Below are 23,493 nucleotides of genomic sequence, written 5' to 3'. Positions count from 1 at the left end.
CTATATATATATATATATATATATATACTAAAATTTTTAATCCATTTTTCTGTTGACCATGTAGGCTGATTCCTTAGCTTGGCAATTGTGAATTGTGCTCCTATAATAAGCATCTTTCTCTATACTATGCTGCCTTCAATTCTTTCTAAAAAATATCAAGAAGTGGTATGACTGGATAATAGGGTAGTTCCATTTCTAGTCTTTTGAAGAACTTCATACTAATTTCCATAGTGGTTGTACTAATTTACATTCCACCAACAGTTGTAAAAGTGTTCCTTTTTTCCTATGTTCTCTCTAGCATTTATTATTATTTGTATTCTTGATGATTACCATTCCAACTAGAATAAGATGAAATCTCAGTGTAGTTTTTTAAACAATTTTTTTAGTTGTAGATGGACACAATACCTTTATTATCATTATTTATGTGGTGCTGAGGATTGAATCCTGTGCCTCACACATGCTTGGTGAGTGCTGTACCACAGCACTCACCTCTACTCAGCCCCTCAGAGTAGTTTTGATTTGCATTTCCCTTATGGCTTAAAGTTGTTGAACATAACTTCACACATTTGATGCCCATCTGTACTATTTTTGAGAACTGTCTGTTTAGTTCTTTGCCCATTTACTGATTTTTTTGTGTGTTTTTGAGTTCTTTGTATATTCTGGATATTAATCCTCTGTTGGACAAGCAGCTGGCAAAGATTTTCTTCCATTCTGTAGGTTCTTTCTTCATGCTATTAATTATTAATTTTGCTGTAGTGAAGATTTTTAGTTTGATTTTGTCCCATTTATTGATTCTTGTTATTATTTCCTGAGTTCTATAAGTGTCTTGTTGAGGAAGTTATTGCCTGTGCCTATGTGCTGGAGTATTGCCCTGTCTTTTCTAGCAGTTATAGACCTTCTGGTCTTATTCCTAGGACTTTGATCCATTTTGAGTTGATTTTTGTGCAGGGTGTGGAATAGGGTTCTATTCTCATTCTTTTACATGTGGATATCCAGTTTTCCCAGCACCATTTGTTTAAAAGGCTATCTTTTGCCCTATAAAATATTTCATGCCTTTTTCAAGGATCAGAAGACTATGTTTGTGGATTTGTCTCTGTCTTCTACTCAATTCCATTGGTCTACACATCTGTTTTATGCCAGCACCATTGCTGTTTTGTTACTATAGTTCTGTAGTATAATTTGAAATTGGGTATCGTGGTGCCTCCTGCATTGGCTCTTATTGCTCAGGATTCTTTGACTACTTTAGCACTTTTTTTCTTTAATATGCATTTCAAGACTACATTTTCCTTTTTATCTATTTTGGAATAATTTTTTGAGAGAGAGAGAATTTTTTAATATTTATTTTTTTAGTTTTCGGTGGACACAACATCTTTATTTTATTTTTATGTGGTGCTGAGGATCGAATCCAGTGCCCCACCCATGCCAGGTGAATGCTCTACCGCTTGAGCCACATCCCCAGCCCATATTTTGGAATAATTTTAAACTTACAAAAAAGTCACAAAAATAGTCCAAAGCTTACTTTTGTACTTCACCCACTTTTCCCAGTGTTAACACTTATATAGCCTCGGACTACTATCATAGCAAAGAAACCAACTTTGATGTATAACCATCAATAAAAGAGTTATTCATACCTTGCCAGTTTCCCCATTAATGTCTTTTTGTGTTCCAAGATCCCATCTAGGATATTACATTACACTTAGATTAGCATCATTTCCTTTCCTTTTTTTTTTTCAAATGATGAATATTTCTCATCTCACATAGCTTCTGCAAATAGCTTAGCTGGGCTGTTCTGGTTCACCAGCTTAGTTGGTGCTTCAGTTATCTGAAAGCTAGACTGTCTGGCTCTGGAGAATCTGTGTCCAGGCTTACTCATATGGCTGTTGGCTGGAGGCTTCAGTTCCTTACTGCTTAGTCCTTTGCATAGGATTGACAGTGACCTGACTTCTCTCAGAGTGAAGGATATAAGGCAGAGTACAACCAAGATGGAAGCCATAGCAAATGGTGCTTTTATGGATGTAGCTCATTCCATTGCTGAACAGTTCCGTTTGATGGCAAAATGGTCTCCCTAAAATATCCTGATGAATCCTTGTTCTGACCTATGGATGTATGGGCTAGTAAGTCTTTTCATGCACAATGTTAGTCCTCTAGAGCCTTCCTCAAATGTTTAATAGTATCCATTCATACCACTATTCACCACAAATGCTTTTCCACCAGATCTTTCCACCCAAAAGAAGACATAGTACTTTATTGAAAGAAAGAAAAGGCTCTTTTTATAAAGAAACTCACTTTCTTTCCCTACATATAGTCTCAGGAATTAGTAGAAAGATAACTATAGGTAGCCTTCTGTTTTTCATAAATTGAAGGAAATTGCTTCTGTGCTCAAAATTCATCCTGATATCTAAAATCTCAATAACTTGTAAGCATTTTGATATTGTTCTGTTTAAAACAAAAACATTTGGTATTGATTGAACTTGGTAACAAGGGGGAAAATATGAATGCTTTATTCACATTCACATGGTTCATAGCTGCTCTCTAGATAGAGCTATACGCATAGATCAGTGGTTCTGATACTCAGTGGTTTTGGTACCTGGGGACATTTTGTAATGCCCAGATATGTTATTTCTTGTTGCAATAGGGAGTGAGTGGGTGCTATGGATTCTAGTAGATAGATGTCATAGATACTGCAAAATATCTATGATGTATGGTACAATTCCCCATAATAAAGACATATCTGGATTCAAGTATCATCAAACCCAGGCTAAGAAAATTTGTCATATATTATATTCAGTTTCTAAAGAGCTACTTCCCATTCTGCCACTCAATTGTCCCTGTGCATATAATTTTCCCTCACTTTTTAAACTGTGCTCCACTCATTTTGCCTATGAATTCCTTTGGTTTGCTTTCTCTGAGAGTCTATTTTTCTGGTCCAAGTAAATAGAGAGGCAGCTGTGGCTGGGAAACAGGGGAGATGGTGCCAAAAAGCATTCCTTCAAACTTTTTTCAGCAGGATTTTTTATAAGATTTGAAAGAGTGGGAAACTTTTGTTTAGGCTTAACTGGGTTGCATACGTCAAGGCCTTCCAGATAATTTAAATGGGTGTGGTGATTCAAGGTCAGGTGCCTATGCTGGTCTATAGGGATAGAGGAATGTGGGACCCAGTGCTGTCAGTACTTTTGCTTTTCTTATTTTATCTTTAGCATTAATTCAATATGGAAAATACTGTTTTATATCCTTCATTTTCCAAATCTGATCACCTTAACATTATTAAGTATATACTTCATTGCTTCTGAATTTCCTCATACCCAACCACAAATCTCTGATTTTCTGACTTTACACTGTGTCAACAAGTTCTCAGGGCATGCATCATCCTGTACTATCCCCTTGGAAGAAGCATGGTTCTCTCCTCAGAGAGCCTCTAGTCTAGCTACAAAAACAGGCCTTAAAATGGAGCACTACCCATCTGCAAATGAGTCCATGAATAGTGTGTCTTACAGGAGCAATTTCATGTTTTCTTATTCTCAGCTCTTCTAAAGACCCTGCTTAATGTTGGTCTCCACCAATATGATGCCCATATTAACTACCTCCAACAAAATGGGTCCTTTGCTTTGGGATCACTAGGATACAAAAGACTTGCTACTTTACCATCTGCTCTTGAGTCATTTGTTTGTGTGGTCTCCCATGTAGGTCGTGGTCTCCTCTGGGTTTATTAATACAGACTTCTATGATGCCTGGTTAAAGGAGAGAACATGGGAGCCAATCCCTAAGTGCTTGTTCCAAAATGGTTTCTGGTCAGGACACAGTCCTCCAGATCACTGTTGTCTCTAAGATAATGTGTACACTGTAAGCAGTAAGCAAGCATGTGATAATTACTATTTGCATCATTAAAAATATTCCTATGGGGGCTGGGGCTGGGACTCAGTGATAGAGCACTTGTCTTGCTTGTGTGAGGCACTGGGTTCAATACTCAGCACCACATAATAATAAATAAATTAAATAAAGCTATTTAAAAAATATTTTTATGGCATTGATGTTTGGAAGGTTGAATTTCTTTAAAAAAAAAAAAAAACCCTGTGATTTGAATGTGTCCCTCAAAAAGCGGGTGTTAGAAACAATCCTCAGTAGAAGGTAGGGCTTACTGGGAGGCACTTATGTCATGAGAACTCTGCCATCATGAATGAATTAATAACAATGGCTTGAGCCTACAAGTTCCATCTCTTTATTTTTCTCTTACATGCCTGTATTATGCCTTCCACCATGTTATGACACAACAAGGAGGCACTCACAAGATGTGGCCTCTCAGTCTTGAACTTCCCAGTCTCCAGAACAATGAGCCAAATAGGCTTACATTGTTTATAAATTATCCAGTCTATGGTATTCTGTTATAACAGCAGAAAGAAAACTAAGACAAATACAGAATGTCATTTATCACACTTATTGCCATCCAAGGAACTGATTGAACATAAACTGTTCTGTATGGTACAAGCATGTAATCTGGAAACCTTTTGATCCGATTTTTTGTTCTCTCTGGAAGCAAAGATGAGAAATTCTTCAAAAACTGAAGACCCCAAGAAAAGTGATGATTGAACACCAAGGAGAAGAGGAACAAGTGGTTTCATTGTGCAGCTCTGGTCACTTTCTTGAAGATTTGAAAAGAGAAAATGACATACTAAAACATTGTATCACTTCACAATATTGTACATCATGTATTATTTCATATAATTGCCCATTAAAAATATTCACGTAAAATTAAGTAAAAAAGATAATAGTTACTTTAAACAGCTCCACTTTTTATTGTAGGTAGTTATTCACAAAAATCACACTTCGGTTATAAGGAGGTTTCAAGATACTGTTTGCAGTTTGGAGTTTAAGTATATATTATCCTTTTGTAACTATATTCTAATTCTGGTGGGAATAGAAAGGAGCCAAACAACCTTGAAAAGTTTGGCACTACCTAATAAAGCCTAATACTGCATACACACTGACCCAGCAATGTAGCTTCTATGTATATACCCTAGAGCAATGACTCTCAGACTTTAGTGTGTACCAGAATCCCCTGGAGAGTATGTTCAAACACACATTGCTGGAGGCTACTCCAGATTCACTGAGTCTGGGTGAAACCATAGAGAATTTGCATCCCTAACAAGTTCCCAAGTGATAATGATGCTGCAGGTTCTGAACTACACTTTCAGAATCACCCTCTCAGAAAGATCAGTATGTGTACAGAAGACATGAATAGAATTTTTAAAATCACTGCTCCTAATACCCCAAAGCTAGAAATAACACAAATTTCCATCAGTGGTTCAATGGAAGAATTTAACTGTAAATTCATATAAGAAAATGCTATGTAACAATCATAATGAATGACTTTTAGTTGCCTGAGGGAATTATAGGATGAATCTCCCAAAGTGGTGAGTGAAATAAATGAAATAAGAAAGAATACCCACAGTGTGATTCCATCCACATTATCCCCAAAGGAAAAAAAAAACAAAACAAAACTGTATTCTGTACCTATGCATGCCTAGATAGTAAGACTAAAAAAAATCAATTGATTATTTCAAAAATCAGACCAATAATCACATGGGGTGAGGAGGAGGGATGCAAAATGTGGTTCTTTGAGTATAAGCAACAGTCTAGATCTTTACTTATATGCTGAATATGCCAAAGTTGAACTTATAATTATTATTTAAACTTAAACTGTACATTGGTATTTATGTACATCTATTTACGATCCATTCCATAATTTAAAAAAATTTTTAAAGCCATTCTATCTTAAATGAAAATACCCCCATCCTAAATGTATTCTGACTATTTGACATTTTGTTTGAAAGTTAGGATCCATCCACTAGTTATAAAAATAAATTTCTTAGTCTTTTTTTAAAAAAAATATGTTTTAATTGTCGATGAATACAATATCTTTATTTATTTATCTTTATGTGGTGCTGAGGATCAAACCCAGGGCATGCTAGGCAAGCACTCTACCACTGAGCCACAACCCCAATGCTAAATTTCTTAGTCTTTAATGTATGACTTAATTAGTCTGTCTCAAAGACTCTTTCAATGAAGGAACTAGAGGATTTAAAAACTAAATTTTTTAATTTCAAGTACATTTGCTGATATGAATTAGCAATGAAGAAAACATAACAAAATAAGAGAACTATCAATCCTATTTGGAGAACAGGTTAAAATCTTGTGCAGTTTTAATGTTTTATTGTCTCTATATAAGAAGTCACAATAGGCCTTAGTAATTAGATCAACTTTTAGATGTTGAGGATAGGAATGCATAAATGATGAAAGAGATTGATGACTCTTTACCACATTACAACTGATGTACATAATTTTCCCTATGCAAATTTTATAACTGAAAAGGTTGAGAACACTTATGAACTATTTTCATTTTGTGGAAGGAGAATCATTTTTAAAATATTGAAAGGGAGGCAGAATTGAATGTGCCTGTTGACTATATTGTGATGTTCTTTTGCCTCCAAAAATTCAGAGGAGTCAGGAACATCTGCAACCCTGTGAGGATCCCAAGAATGCTCATTACTGTTTCAGAATGCTTACTCTGTTTTTCCTTGATACCAGAGTATTGCTTTTAAATTTTATTGGGCTGACCATCTTTCCTTATTACATTTTAGTGTGCCCTGTAAATCAATTCTTAATCCCTCTTTTAAACATGAATTTCCGGGTGGCATCAGCTTCATGACTGTCATGCAATCACAATGTAGATTCACGATTCACACCTCCCACAAGTTAAACTGACAGCTGCATAATTCCAAAACACATTCTGGCAATGATCGGGGCCAATATTTTATGATGACACCCCAGGAATTCTACTTCAGCTGCCCACTGATGCGAGGGCTATATTTATTAGTTAGCAATTTAAACAAACAAATTAAGAACATTTTTTTGTGGTGCTGGGGATTGAACCCAGGGCCTTGTGCGTGTGAGGCAAGCACTCTACCAACTGAGCTATATCCCCAGTCCCACATATTAAGTACATTTAAGTACCACATAATAAAATGATATATTCCTTACTTATTATAGTGAAAAAATAGAAACCCCAACATCCATCAATGGGGAAATTATTAATTAAATTATGATGCAACCATGTCATGGGCTACTGTTCAACCCCCACAAAGGAAGGAGATATGAATTTGTGAAGCTGTATCAGGCTCCACATTAAGCACTACATGTGCATTGTTCCATGTAATTCTCACAATAACCCCATGACATTCTCATCTTATAGATAAGGATGGTGAGACTTTTCCAAAGTCACACCCATAGTAAATGGCATAGTGATAGTTAAACCTATATTTTTGTGGATCCGCAAATCCATTTCCTTATCCAATGATACTGTACTAAATCACAGATGTCAAAGTTGTATGTATTATTAATTCTCTTAAGGATGTTTGCTTGGGGCTGGGGATGTGGCTTGGGTGGTAGTGCGCTCGCCTGGCATGTGTGCGGCCTGGGTTCGATCCTCAGCACCACATACAAACAAAGATGTTGTGTCCGCCGAAAACTAAAAAATAAATATTAAAAAAAATTCTGTCTCTCTCTCTCTCTGTCTCTTTAAAAAAAAAGGGATGTTTGCTTCATGATGGACATTGATTTGTATAATCCTGGAGAATCAAAGAGACTTATGTAATAATAAAAGCAAACATATCTACATGTCAAAGCTAAATTACATTGGAAGGAGGGAAGTTTTCTATACTTTCCATGACTGAAAGAAATTTTAAGAGTGTACATCAAGACTGGTTATACGTAGTGTCCAAATCAGGGATATTCATGCATTCTTAGAGATGTTCCTAAATGTCAAATTATGAGTGAAGTAAGAAAGAGGTCATACTTTTGCTCAAATGTAATTATTGATAATATAAAATCACTTGTATACTTCATTTCATAACTTCCTGTTCTTTTAATATTTACAGATGGCCAAAAAAGAAAGAAATCTTTGAGAAAGAAACTGGATTCACTAGGAAAGGAGAAAAACAAAGATAGAGGTAAAAGATGAAATAAATAAAACAAATGTATCTTCCATTGAGCATAATGGTTGAATTTGGTGGGGATTTGAATTGCATAGATGTATGTGGTTTAATTTTATTATGTAAACTGGATTTCTATGATGGAATATCATTAAGGGACATTTGGTCTACTCTTCTCTGTTTGAATATCCCTGTACTGAATTGATGAATTCAGCTCATTTGAGCAGAGTGTGACTTCTGCCAAGTTTGTGGTTCCAATTATTCTGGCCAATCAGCTATGCATAAGAGGACCTGGATCAAGTAGCTATGGACAGCATCACTAACACTAACCAGCTGTCTAGCGAATCCAGATAGTTAGGCAGGGCTAGCTGAATGAGAAAGAGTTTGGATTAGCCTACCATGACTACTGGAGAGAAACAGTTTCAGCCTCCTGGGTTACTGAAGATGTGCCGTTCGCAGCATTTTTATGTTAGACATAGCATGATCATTTTTTGTCCCCTATGTTTTGGGAATTGCTGCCTCTCATCACACTGTTTTGTGTCCCTTCTATGTCTATTTAGGGAACTGACACTTGAGTCCTTCTTTCAGGGTTTTTATGGTCATTTTTAACTAATAGTCTTTGAGCCTGCCTAATGGAAAGCTGGGCCTCATTAACACAGTCAATTTTTTGTGGCTCTCTCTTAGAGCCATATTAGATGATTTCTGAATGTTGTGGTCCTATTAATGTATAGTCATTTCATGGGAATCAGTAATTGCATGATGAATGAGAACAGACACAATTTTTACCTTGGAATTCTTTTATATAGTATTTGGATTTCTGCTTGAAAAGCAATGGAAAGCAATGAATCCGAGGGCTTTAAAAATAAATGCATGGGCTGGGGTTGTGGCTTGGTGGTAGAGCACTTGCCTCCCACGTGTGAGGCACTGGGTTCAATTCTCAGCACCGCATATAAATAAATGAATAAAATATAGGTCCATCAACAACTAAATAACAGATATTTTAAAAATGCATTTATGATCAATATTAGACAAGACCTATTCCACACTATAGATACCAGAATCTACCTTGAACTGTGCCTTAAGGATCATAACATTTGGTTCATCATGTTTAGAGATAAAGAATTGTAAAGAATGGAAAAATCATTGTTTTGCTTCCCTTAGAGCAGGGTTTTTCACCCTTGGTAGGATTTGATGCTTTAGATGGGAAAAACCTGTGTGGCAGGGGTTGTCCTGTGCACCATAGGATATTTAGTAGTATCCTTGGCCTCTACTCACTAGATACCAGTAGCATTGCCCCCAACTAAAATATCTTCAGAGATTTCAAATGTTTATCTCAGATGGGAAAAAAAAGGTGAAAGTTTCAGCAATCCTTCCTTACCCCTGACTACACAGTATGATGATTCGTGGAATGTTTAAAAAATCTTTCATAATAGTGCATTGTAGTTATACAGAATAGTGATGTTTATTTTGGCATAATCATGCAAATGTGGGATATAATTTGCTCCAATTTAGTCCCCAGTACTTCCCCTTTCCCTTCCCTCTTCCCTCTCCTTGTTCCCTTTTCTCTACTCACTGGTCTTCCTTCTATTTATTTATAGTTTTTTAAATTAGTGCTTTATAGATATACATAAAGGTGGAACTTTTAAAAATCCTAATGATCAAGGTCTAGCTTAGAACATAGCATTTGGCCTAGAATGCATGAAGGCCAGGGTTCAATCTCCAGTACTGCAAACAAGCAAAGAAAAAATAGCAAAAAACTAAAGCCCAGATCCCCATGCAGGGAGTCTGAGTCCCTCAGTCTGCAAGGGTACCTAGAGCATGGGTGCTTTTTTTGCATAAAAAGGAAAAGAAGTTTTATTGCTTTGCTAGCAAATGAGAAACACAGGGGACTGCTGTCCCAGAGGCTGTGATTCTCCCCATCAGCAGGAATGGAGCTCTTTTTAAAGAGGTGATTCAAAGGCTACATTCCATGTGTTCTTTGTTGGATTTGTAATTCGCTTATTAATTTGGGAGATAGATATTTCTGAGATCTGGCACCATCCCCAAAGTCTGGATTACTTCATTCCTATGGTGGGTGTGTACTCATGGACAGATAAATCTGCCTAAAATTGGGAAGAAAGGTAATCCTGTTTCCCCTGAGATTTGGAGGGGGGGGAGTTTAGGGAGGAGCAGTAAGAGAGGAAGAGAAAGAAACACATCCATTTTAAAAATAAGCTGCTGTGGCAGAGCAGCAAGGGTTATATTCAAAGCATAAAGTAGACCACTGTTAACATTTTCCCACTGTCAATTCCTACATTCCATTTCTATGGGAAAATAGGCGACAACATCTCCAAGCTGCTTCCTGCTGAAAGAAGGTGAAGTTAGAGGAAGTAAACCAAAGTCATTTTCTCTATCAGGTGGGGCATGAACAGTTAAAGGCATTTAGCATCAGAGCAGTCCAGAGGTCCACAGTGGCAGATGGCAGGTGACTGGACATAGCATACATAGGGCAGGTATCATCCTAAGACAACAATAAACAGACAGCAAAGCATTACTTTTTTTGTAAACAATTACACCAAAGCAATTAGTATTTCAGCCAGTCTCTGAAAACTGTGAAGACAGTAACTCATAATCATATCAATGAAAAACAGATCAAGTTTATCAATGTAGGAGATCAGGAAGATTTGTAGATCTATGAGATCAGGCTCAAATTAATTCAGGACAAACTTGTGACTCCAGAGTCCTTTATGATCATTATTATTAAGCACTCCTACACAAGAACCCTCCTTTATAGGCTCCAGCCTTACTTACTTTTGATAGAACTGACAAAAGTGTACATCTTAAGTAACACTAAACACACACACACACACACATCATTTTTCCTTTTTAGAGCTGTGCTTAGGCTTATTCTCCTGCCAGGTTTTAAGACCAAACCCTACATATAGTATGTTTTTTCCCATGCATACATTTGTACAATAAAGTTTAATTTAGAAATTAGGCACAGTAAGAGATTAACAACAATACCTAATAATAAATAGATTGATTATTACAATGTACTATAATAAAAGCTATTTCAGACTTATAAATTGCTTATTTCTGGAATGTTCCATTTAGTATTTTTTGACCACAGTTAACTACAGGTAACCAAAACCATGGAAAGTGAAACTGTGGATAAGGGATTACTTCTGTATTAGTAATGTATTAACTCTTAATGTTCATTTGTTCTAGGATAGAGATATACATTCTGGGACTTAAATACAACATAGATTTTAGGTGATTCTTTGAAAAGTACATATTCAAGCTAGTCTAAGCATAATGAGCATTTTAGCAGGAGAAGATAGATGTTTGCATTCTCTGTGTGTGTATGTGTGTGTGTGTATGTGTGTGTACATGTGCTGCCTTATTACTATATACAAAATAGCAGGAAGTAAAAACATGAATGATCCAGGAAGGAAAGGCCAAGGAAGTAATTGACCGATACACACTGGTCTATTATACATTTTCCAGACCAAATCATATTTATGTAGGCTCAGTGAAAGCTTAGCCATGTTCTATACTGCCCTGCAGAGTTCGCTGAGGGAAAAAATGGCAGCTCCTGATGGTTTCAAAGACATATCACTCATCCAACTAAAGGGAAGGTATCAGGCTCCATGACCGAAGTGTTGATTTTTTATAAAGTATTTTTTTCATTCATTCACATTTTTATTGGTGCATAAAGTAGTTTTGATGTTTAAACCCAATGTATCTTAGACTTAAGTGAAGAGTAATTAAATAGCATTTCCTATACATAAAGATCTGTTCATGTCAACATTGGAAGCCATTATGAGGATAGCCTGGGAACCAGAGTGTGAGGGCACCAATGTGCTAGTCTGGCACAGTGGTGATCAGTACACTTTATTTCCTTCCCACAGAATATTAGCATTTGGGTTCATAACAGCTGTGCATGTGAAAAATGATCATTTGGGTCCAAGAGTAAAAGAAGGAAAACAGGAAACTCTAAATGACCTCTTGGGTTAGGCCATCTAAAAATAAAGAGGAGCAGCTTTTCAGAGTCAAATTGCTGTCCCAATAATGAGTGATTCACAAGTGTTTAATATGCTACTACATTAATTGATTCTATCAGAACATATCATGTTCTGCATGTTATTTAATTGCCTTGATAAAATACATAGCAGATCATGTGACACTCCCATTTCCCTCCTGCCATGCAAGCAGTGCTTGTATTTACCTTTTGATCTCTGTGATGGAAATTAATTCAAGATTAACACTGATTCAGAAAACATTTCATATAGATTAGTCCCACACACTTAATTTCTCTTAGTTTAATTACTTGGCAACTGAAAGCATTTGTAAAACTTTCAGAACTTAAGAAAATTTCTTTCTTATGTCAAAAAAGAAATCAGTTTGGGGGGATAGTTTAAAAATAGCTACTTTGTTCCAGTTACTGTGCCTCTTAACCAGAGCACATAGGTTTAGGTTTTACTGTGGCATAACTCTGGGGGATACATCCCCTCCCCTCAGGACATTGACACATTATGCCATGTATTATTAATCAACAAAAAATATGACAGTACTCCAGTTCTGGCACCTTTCTTTATGCTGAAATCCCATTATTCTGAAATCCTATAATGCTGCTTTAGTGTTACTCACTGTCCAAGTATATCATTATATATGAGCTGTGAAGTAACACTATATAAAGAATAGTTGATACAATCCTTAGTTTTGCTTCATATTAAATAGCAATATAAAAATCAAGTATCAGTTATCACCATGTAGAAATTCTCAAAGAAAATATGTTGAATGTCATTATGGAGTGCTATTACTTGATGAAAACAGCCGGGAAACAGCCTCCTCATTGAACACTTGCCATGGGCTAGAACATGATATCCATTGCCTTGACCCAGCACAGATAATCTTGGGTAATTTCCTTGTAGTCTTAAAATCCAATTATCAATTTTTTAGCTTTTGTCAACATGAAGAGTCCCAAAGTTCTTCCCCATCCAACAGAAGAGCTTTGAAACCATACATAGGCATGTGTAACCAATGCTTTATTTACATATAAATAAGGCTTTTGCTCAGTAGACTGGTAATGAGTCCTCTCTTTGACAATAGTCATATTTTTAAGAATAAATAATATTCAGGAATCCTTCCTAAAATTTTAGAGAGACTGCATAGACACTGCACTACATATTAGAGCAGAGAGAGTTCTCCTTTGTGAAGCTTGTGAGAGTCCTCAGGGAAAGCAATAAGAAACTAAGGAGACAACATCCACACTCTACCACTGAAGAAATAAACTCAACCAGAAAATAAAGCCTTCAAGAGAGAAATAAAAATCTGTTGTGGGTGGTTACATCTCTTGAATAAAAGAGGAAGAATAAGTGAGGGAGAATGACTTCATGTATTTTATCTGTTTAATTGGTATTAAATTATTCCAATTAGTAGAATGACAGACTTTCAGATACTAAAAAATGACAGATTCCAAAGGAAACTACAGTTTTTCCTTCTTCCATAGATATTAAAAATATTTAAATGAGTCTGGTTAGGTTTCCTTATATGGAAAAAATGGCTAGCAGAAGATTCAGTAGTCCCTTTCCCTACTATGTGTCTGCCTAACATGAGCAGACATGTGGCACCTCATACATTTCAATGTTCTTTTTGAAGTAAGAATATTTGCTTATTTCCACAGACAAGATAGCACTAATTTGTATAATAAATCCTCAGGGTATGCAGCTGGTGTCTGATATTGTCCCTTTTGCTTTCTAATTTTGCTAATAGTAGAACTGACCTTTTGTCAGTAGAGAATATTAGATCTTTCTACACTGTCCAAATTGATCACTCAGTGGACAGATGCCTAACTTTTTTATTATCTCATGTCACCTAGTATGTTGATACTAAATGGCAAGCACCTCTAAAAATCCCCAAATGAAGTTAAAGTTTTTACTTCAAAACAAACTGCATGTTTTGATAGAACCAGAGATACAAGCCTTTAAAGTAGCATTTCTTGTTTTAATGCCTACTTGGCCATTAGCCTAGTTTAAAATTTTGCCATGAATCAAAGAGTAAACCTTTTAAAGCCTATTTCCACCTGATTTAATGTTAGTGAACTACCTTGGAATTATTTTCCCTTGAACAAAGAACCTTAGAATTATTTTCCCTTGATCATTCTGGTTTCATTCATAGGGCTTATAAAAACAAGGGAGAAACTAGACTCCAATTTGCTGCTGCTAGGAGACTAATTTTGAGCCTAACAGGAATAATGCCCTTGATTGAATTATTAATGCATTTTTAGCATGAATCTAAAATATTGCCAGCAAAATGTCTGGCCCTAAGAATCCAATATATATGTATACAAATGGATTCACTACATAGATGCAGAATGCAAATAACTATATGTACATTTCCAAATAGTATCATACATTTCTGCATTGTGCCCCTTCCTTACTAGAGGATTTAAAAAATTATATCCTAGGCCTCCCCATCAGATACATTGTGGTGGAGTCCATATCTACATGTGGCCAGCAGAATGGCTTGAGTAAAGATCATGAGGGTGACAGGCACAACCCAGCTGGCTGGAGGTGGGATACAGGAATGAGGAACACAATGTAAAATGAGCAAATTTGTTCCTAAGTTCCTCCTCTGCCTCTCCGGTTTTCATTCAGCATGCTGCTTTTTATTTTGGGAACCTAAAAGTGTACCTACTTAACTGAATTTCAGCCTTTGCTCCATGTATATATTATAACACATGATAGTCACTTTATTATAATTATTTAAATATCTGACTCTGCACTCCCCAACCCCACTCTAAACTCTGAACCCCTAAACCAGCAAGGACGGGGTGTTTTATAAGCTTTATACCCATCCCCAATGTGTGGCTTAACATGGCACATAATAGGTATTCAATAAATACTTATTAATGAATGGAAAAGTACATTCACCACATGTCTTTTAGCCTTCAGAGACTTCTGAAACATACAAATCAAAGACTGAGTTTGAAAACTGTGTATTCATGAGCATAAAGTACTATTGATCTCTATTAAAAATGTCACACTTCTCTTTAATGTTATTTCCTTTAAAACAGATTCAAGGCACACAGGAAAAAAAACTGGATAACTAGATTTCCAAAATGCATATTTATACCAACTAGTTTTCTTGATTGAAATTATAACTTTGGCCATTCTGATAAACACAAAGTCATCTCTGTCTATTGATTGATTGGTTCTTCAGAAAACTATCATTTGAACATGTTTGCCCTTTGGTCTGACATGTAAATAAGTGTCTTCACTGGTCTATGAACTCTCTGAATATGAATGTCCGGGTTTTGGTTCCAGAATTCATCCCACAAGCTTTTGGAATGCCCTTATCCCAAGTCATTGCCAATGACCGGGCCTACAAACTCAAGCAGGATTCTCAGAGGGATGAGCAGAAGGATGCATCTGATTTTGTGGCTTCCCTCCTCCCATTTGGAAATAAAAGACAAAACAAAGAACTCTCAAGCAGTAACTCATCTCTCAGCTCAACCTCAGAAACACCAAATGAGTCAACATCCCCAAACACCCCAGAACCAGCTCCTCGGGCCAGGAGGAGGGTGAGTTGGCCAGAATTTTTTTGCAACACTAATGTTAGGAACACTGAAGATGTATAAGGTTATTCTTCGAGTCTTTCTTCATGTGAAGACTGAATATGTAGCTTGGATCCATTCCTTCAGAGAGCATTTGTACTGCACATAGAGCAGCTGGCACATCCTTAAATCTCTCTCTATCTCCTCTCAAAGCTGTTGAGTGTCACCCCTTTGTTACCACTGTACTCCATGACAACCTAAACATTCTACACTATTGCCACTGATCCTGGTCTGTCTTTATAGTCTGTTGTCTTGCACTATATGTGAAGCTTGAGGACAGGACCCAGTGTTTTTGTTAATTTCTTCACTACCTGAGAATGTGCCTGACCAAAAGAGTTGACTATGGGTCTTCATAAACAAAGATAGTTTTTTCTTTCAATCGAGCATTTTCCCCTTAAATAGAACCATAGGATCCTACATGTGGCCTCTTTCAAATCAATACTATAATAATATGGTACCAGTCATCAAATGAGTACTATGTTCTAGACACTGTGCTATTTTGGCATTTTAAATTTCAAACCTGGAAAGCTGAGTTGTTCAAGCAGACAGATGCTTATCTGACAATTGGCTGAGTCAGATAAGCATCTCTAAGACTTCCTTGGTCACTGAGAGATCTCTCCATTTCCTCTGCCTGGAGGCCCTAAATCTTTGCCACCTCCATCCATTGAAGACTGCCCTAATAAAAATTGCAGACATGACCCAAACTTAAAATCCATAAATATCAATCAGCTACCAACATGGAGGATTTCTCCAAGATAAAGCAAGACCTGCGCCCTGTGTTGACTGCAGTACCGACTATGCTTAAAAATGAAGAAATGACAAAATTATGGAATAGTTGAATTTGCACAATGAATTTGTTCATCTAAGCCTGTCACTTGGTATAAACTCAAATGATAGTTAATAGTAAAACTGTAAATTTTAGCTTTCTGAAAATCTAGAGCCTAGACAGTGGGCTTTCCGAATGCCCTCTCCTTTGTCCAGCCTCTACTAGGACACCAGCAGCCAACTTCTTCCTGTATGCTTCATCACAGATGGGTGGCTGCACTACACATGGTTATCATTCCAAGCATGACAACCCACTTTCCATCTGCCAGCACCTCAACTCTTTGCTGAGGGCTTGCTCTGATGACCAGGGGCTCCCAAAACAAGCAGATAGCAAGTTTTAAGTACTAAGGAGATAAGTTCTCTTCTCTGCCCCAACAAGAGGCTGTCCTTAATGATTCCTGAGACTTAGTGTATAAACATACTGATTCCTTCATTCCTTAGGGCACTATCTACACAATCTCCTGGGGTTATCCAGGGAGATGGACCTGCAGTTGCCCATAATGTTAACAGGCTTGATGATTCTCCCTTGCTGGGCTGCCTTCCCTTCCCTTTCTCATTCCCTCTGTAGGTCTTTCCTGGGAAACCTCCTAATAAAGTACATTATGTGCTTCTGGAGGAAACTAAAATAAGACTATTTTATAGAACCTTCCTATTTTAAAAATCTGCTTCCCAGGACCACATTTAAGGGAATTTTTATTCACAAGACTTCTTTGACTTTACCTCATTCATTGAGTATGTGATTTTTTTCTTGTTTCATAAAATGAAGTGGTTGGGTCAAAATATTTTAATTATATGTTTCCCATCTCTTGTCTTCCATTTGGAAAATTTTGTCTATTGTTGAAACTTTAACTGTCAATATCTTACCCTATGTTGTGGAGATTTTCTAACTTATTCAAAAAGTACTGTTTTCCTTTTGAGATACATATAGCAAAATTGATTAAATCAAGTGGTATTAATTTAGGAGTAATAAATAATAATGGGCAAAAATATTGATTGCATAGAATCTGGAGGCAGCTATTTTTCTTCTCTGTCCTCTTGTTCAAGTCTGTATGTTATCTATAGGGTGCCATGTCAGTGGACTCTATCACCGATCTGGATGACAACCAATCTCGACTACTAGAAGCATTACAACTCTCCTTGCCCGCTGAGGCTCAAAATAAAAAAGAGAAAGCCAGAGATAAGAAACTCAGTCTGAATCCTATTTACAGACAGGTTCCAAGACTGGTGGACAGCTGTTGTCAGCATCTGGAAAAACATGGTAAGTAGACTTGTCTGTCAGCACCATTCCTTTAAGCATCTAATTTTGACTCTGTGTTCCCTTGATAGGGAGTTTCCTTGACTGGGCTCTTCACCAGACTTACTTTTTTGAAGAAAGTGAACAGATGTGAATGTTTGTTTAAGGGATTGTGCGCTCAGCAAGCTTTGTCGGGGGTAATTTGATGGTATTTGGACAGCTCAGCCCTCAAGAGCTCTCAGAAGTGACTCTGGGCGAGAAATTTAGGAAAGGGCCACTTCTATTAGGCTGGGCACACCTTCTGTCTGCAAGCCCACCTTCAAACAGAGCAGAGTCAGGTTTTTATATATATATTGAAGCTACTCATAAAGTTTCCTCTAAAAATACTAGTTCAGCTTATTTTTTTAAACATATTTTAAAAAAACATTGCTTAGGTTACTAGAAAATATACTATTTTTGACTATGGGTTTACATATGGCTGTTTGCCATTTTATAGATAATGTACACTTAAAATTTCTCCACAGTAATCCTTTGCAACTAAATTACAGTTAATATTTTGGCATTGAAATGATGGTGAGTTCTTTAAAAATTTTTGCTGCAATCTAGATTTTTGGCTCATCAAACTGCCATTTTCTTAATGTAAATTTGTTTGCTATAGTGTGAACATGTATTTATGAACATGGAAAAAGTTTCTTAATTATTTCTTTACTCTAAAAATAATATGCTTATTACAATAAAAAATGAAAACTAAAAAAAATTCTAAGGCTATCATGCAGACATGGTTACTGTTGACATTCTCATCTATTTGTTAGTAATAAAAATGGAATAGTTAACAAGGAATAGTTAGAAGAGTTAACATATAGCTTACTGCCTAAAGGAAAGAATCTTTTGGCCTTCCAAGGCTCTGATTATATTCCAGGTTTCTATGATATCTCAACCAAATTGCTCTAGAAAATTAAGAGACACATTCAAATTCAAATAGATTAACACTGGTCATTTTAAACCAATGGGGGGAAAAAGCAAACTTCAGAATACTTTCTTACATAATATTTTATTTGCCTGTTTTTGAACTGGGTAGCAGAGGACATGAATCATATTAGTCTTATAAACATTTGTTGAGGATTTTTCACCCTCTCCAAAATTGGTCTTTGACCATTATATTGGCCCCATCTATATTCATGTACCCAACACTTCCTCACTTATATTTCATTTGAATGCTTTCTATACTTAGGTCAAAATTCCTTATACATCCTCAATTTCCCAGATGTACACATTTCCATAAAAAAGACAAAAATATAGCAGAGTCAAATTATATTTCTGGGATTTAGGCTGATTTTCAGATGGGACCTAGTACTTATTGTGCCTGCCCTGGTTTCTTGACACCCCTAAGCTTGAGATTCAGGTGCTTTTGGGTCTAGTTTCCATTTCAGTTTCTAATGAAAAGGGGAGAAAGATGATCACATCAATTTCTGGGACAGTAACATTTCTTTATCAGATCTATTCCTTTTCATTGTCTCCCTGTTTTTATCAGTGACTATCTTAAGTCATAGTTACTGAATGCCTAGACTGTATCTTCTCTTTGAGGAAAATCACTGTAAGGCTATGTCAGAAAAAGGCATTGACTGTCTAAAGATTATCTTAGTTCTACCTCAAAAAGTTAAATTAAAAAAAATCTCAGATTATACTTCATTGAGGTACATAGGAATTATGGCAATCAATCTCTAGTTGCTAAATTATTATTATTATTATTATTATTATTATTATTATTAATTTATTTTGGTACCAGGGATTGAACTCAGGGGCAGTTAATCACTGAGCCACATCCCAGCCTGTTTTATTTTGAGACAGGGTCTCACTAAATTGCTGAGGCTAGCCTTGAACTTGAGATCCTCCTACTTCAGCTTCCTGAGGCACTGGGATTACAGAAATGTGCCACCATGCCTGTAATGAATTATTTTTTAAACCAGTTTTAAATTGTGAAATAATACAGTAATTGCAGAGATAATGTACTTTAAATGAATGTTTCAAAACAGATGGGAGAAATTCAGAAAAATGAATAGTCTGGCTGGGGATGTGGCTCAAGCGGTAGCGCGCTCACCTGGCACGCGTCCAGCCCAGGTTTGATCCTCAGCACCACATACAAACAAAGATGTTGTGTCCGTCGAAAACTAAAAAAAATATATATATATATTAAAAAATTCTCTCTCTCTCTCTCTAAAAAATGAATAGTCCTACCTCTATAGAAAATCTCTATGTGATATCTGACATCTGTAGAAATTTCAACTATTCAGAAATCATCTGAGAATAAGAAATTAAGTGTAGCCGAAATTAAAATTACTAAAACTTCCTATTATATTAACTTTTTTTAGTTTGCACATATGACAACTCATTTACTTCATTCAGGGTCTATTTCTCCATATATGACCCTGAATGAAGTAAATGAGTATTAAGTATTCTACATGCATTATTTAATTAAATCATTGCATGAATTTTGAAGGGGATACTTGGTATGCTCATTTTGAGATGAAAAATATAATTCTTTATTTTATTCTAAATAGCTTAATTATTCTGTTCTCAAACTCCCAGAGACAAAGAAGCAATAAATTACATTGGAAGTTGGCTTCAATTATCAGGTGCACAGCTGGGTGTGATGGCACATGCCTGTAATCCCAGCAGCTCAGAAGGCTGAGACAGGAGGATCTCAAGTTCAAAGTCAGCCTCAGCAATGGCGAGGTGCTAAGCAACTGTCTCTAAATAAAACACAAAATAGGATAGTGCTGGGGATTTGGCTCAGTGGTTGAATGTCCCTGAGTTCAATCCCCAGTACCAAAAAAATGTTATCAGGTGCACTAATTGATGGCAGTGACAAGGAGATGGAAGTCCTTTGAGAAATAGATGCAAAGCAACATCTCATCCTCAAGCAAAGCATCAAATTGTACTTATGCAAATCAGCAATAACCAGCTTTTCAGTGCAGTTCTTTTAAATTATTATGGAAATCCAGGATAATACTTTAAGATACAAAACTGATAAATGGGATATTTATGGATATTATCTTTTCTGATTTTAAAAACATCTGGAAAGCCAACTAAAAAACTGTTAACACTTAATATGGCAAGTTCATAAAATTAATATATAAAATATTTATTTCAATTTAAAAGCAATAATCAATTATGTTCTACAATAATAAAATTATTCATATTAATATAAAAACATATACCCAGAATTTCTGTAATGATATGTAAAAAAAACTTCCATGAAGAAAACTGCAAAACTCTACCAAGATATATAAAACATGACTTATACAGATTGAGGTACATTTTGTTTCTGTGTGAAAAGAAATGATGTTATGATGATTTTAATTCTTTCCAAGTTAATTATATATTACACTAGTCAGATTATTTTAGTGGCAGGAGAAAGGAAGCCCAGTAAAACTATATTAAACAAAATGCTGTCCTCCTGAAAAAACTAACAGTCCCTATTAATAACTTGGGAGTCAGATCTAGGTTCAGCTGAATCCAGGATTTGAATAATGCCATGAGTGGTCTGTTTTATGGCTTTAGTCTCAGATCATCTGTCTTCACATGGCTTTGAATGGCCATTAGCAGTTTCAGTCTGACATCATTCTCATAACTGATTATCCCCAAATGAAGAGAGAATGTGCCACCAATGAAACAATAAGTATAGATGATGCCTATCAGTGACAATGATTAATGACTCACAAAGGAACATGGAGAGCCTTTTGGACATTCTATGCCCCCTGAAGGAAGAACACAATGCCTCTTGTAAAGTATTCTTACCCCAAAATTACACCTTAACTATCTCTTTATAGGAGTTAAAGGGGATAGAGAAACCACATAGTGTCCAAATACAGATGATTAGAGGATATAAATACAGATGATTGGAAGATATAAAGTGGGAAATCAATGCTGTTTGTCAAACCCCTTATTATGTAGCGGGGGGGGAGCCAGAAGGAGGGGGGAACATGTGAATTAAGAGACTAAAGACACATTGACCATGTCATGCTTTGTGAACCTTATATGGATGTTAACTGGAAATTTAATACTATTAAAGAACTATTGTTGAAATTTCTACTATGTAGTAGTGATATTACATTTTTTTAAAAAAACAGACATTTTTAGAGCGAATTTATAGAATACTACTTATGTTGTAGGTAGGGTAATTTTTTTAATGCATTGACCTTATAATTCCACATCTAGGACATGATCCTAAGACAATCAGATTTGTTCTGAGTAGGGCCATTTATCATAACAAAGCAAGTCTGGGTATTTTGGGGAGACTTATACACCATTTGGGGGAAATTTGGAGCAAATCATGGTCCATTCATACAACAAAGTAGTTTGTATCCATTTCACATGACATTTACAAAGAAGGAGTGTTTAATGACATGAATATTTGTGGCATAATATTGAGGGAAGGTGGTGGCATTTTCTCTCTCTCTCTCTCTCTCTCTCTCTCTATATATATATATATATGTATATATATATATATATATATATATATCTCTGTGTGTGTATGTATATATGTAAATATATATGTTTTATGTATTTACATATTTATATACAGATATAATTATATATACATAGATATAAATGTATGTTTATATAGATATAGATATAAAAGACTAGATAAAAATAAACCAAAATTTTAAGTGATTATTTCTGTATTAGTATCTTTAAAGTACTATTTACATTTTTCTGCATTTTGTAGATTTTCCTTAAGAGATACATTTTAGTGATTAGACAAATAAGAGACATGTATGTTAAAGTTGATGATAAAAACTAAAATCCATATAAAATTCACATTTAGGTAATTTTCTGAATAATGGAAAAATGTTACAATTTTTCTCTCATATGGAGATGTTGCCGAAATATATAATATCATGTGGAAATTTTTCATCAGAAACCTTTATACAGAATGAATCTGATGGTGAAAGTGCTAACCCTTTGGCATCCAGAGAATATAAGTAGTACAGGATAAGGAAGTGTTAGTATACACTGTAAAGCCACTGTTGCTCTGCATGGCATGGTACTGTAATGGCATTCTGTTATTTTTCTATTTTGATTTCCTCCAGAATCTCCAGACATAAAACAAAGATTATTGATTGTGTTTGCTTATTTACAGGTCTCCAGACAGTGGGGATATTCCGAGTAGGAAGCTCAAAAAAGAGAGTGAGACAAGTAAGTGAAAGGTCAAGAGTGTATTGTCCATTTCATTTGACTTTTAATTGAATTACCATGTGCTAGTTCAAGTTTATGCACATTCCCTTCTGAACATATTTTATGTACCCTCTAATTGATTATAGTATAATTTAGTTCTAGGAGATAAAATGCAACAACTCAGAAGCTCAGAAAAGTTGTTACAGAGTCAGGATCAAGCAATTGAAAGAAAATGTGTAGAAATGTCCATGCCATGTTCAGTCAAAGAAAACCGTTTGATAAACATCTTACTGAAAGTGTAAAAGCAGGATATTCAGAGAGTACCTAATCAGTAAGTGATAGTAAGTAGAAAATGATTGTGCCTGTTTTTACTAAAATGTGACATAAAAATGTCATTAACATTCTCCTCACATAAGATACTATGTATATGCATTTATTCTTTCAAGATTCTTTTTTTTCTTTTGTTTTTGTTTTTTCTTTTGACTTTTCATTTATTTATTTATTTATCTTCTGTGGTGCTGAGAATTGAACCCAGTTCTTCACACATGCTAGGCAAGTGCTCTACCACCGAGCCGCAACCCCAGCCCCCAAAATAATTCTTAAGCTTCCACAGAACAATTGATTTCCAATTCTTTTATCATGAAACCATAGTCCTTGGTTTCCCTCAGCACTAT

The 23,493-nt window shown here is 35.7% G+C and overlaps 1 protein-coding gene across 2 annotated transcripts in view; it reads left to right on the top strand.

Annotated features, from left to right (window-relative positions):
• The window catches only part of Arhgap6 (Rho GTPase activating protein 6), a 472,030-nt gene that overhangs the window by 410,865 nt on the left and 37,672 nt on the right, over window positions 1–23,493 (top strand). For both annotated transcript variants that reach the window (XR_007344780.1, XM_015487958.2), the window contains exons 3-6: window positions 7,932–8,003; window positions 15,293–15,549; window positions 17,470–17,665; window positions 22,785–22,840. Coding sequence is in view for 1 of the 2 variants with exons in the window: in XM_015487958.2 (XP_015343444.2) it covers window positions 7,932–8,003; window positions 15,293–15,549; window positions 17,470–17,665; window positions 22,785–22,840 (581 nt within the window). In the remaining variant the exon portion in view is untranslated. The remainder of the gene's footprint in view (window positions 1–7,931; window positions 8,004–15,292; window positions 15,550–17,469; window positions 17,666–22,784; window positions 22,841–23,493) is intronic.

This window comes from Marmota marmota, unplaced genomic scaffold (genome assembly GCF_001458135.2).
Source record: "Marmota marmota marmota unplaced genomic scaffold, marMar, whole genome shotgun sequence".
Classification (NCBI taxonomy): Eukaryota; Metazoa; Chordata; class Mammalia; order Rodentia; family Sciuridae; genus Marmota; species Marmota marmota.
This window is presented reverse-complemented; position numbering and strand designations above follow the sequence as displayed.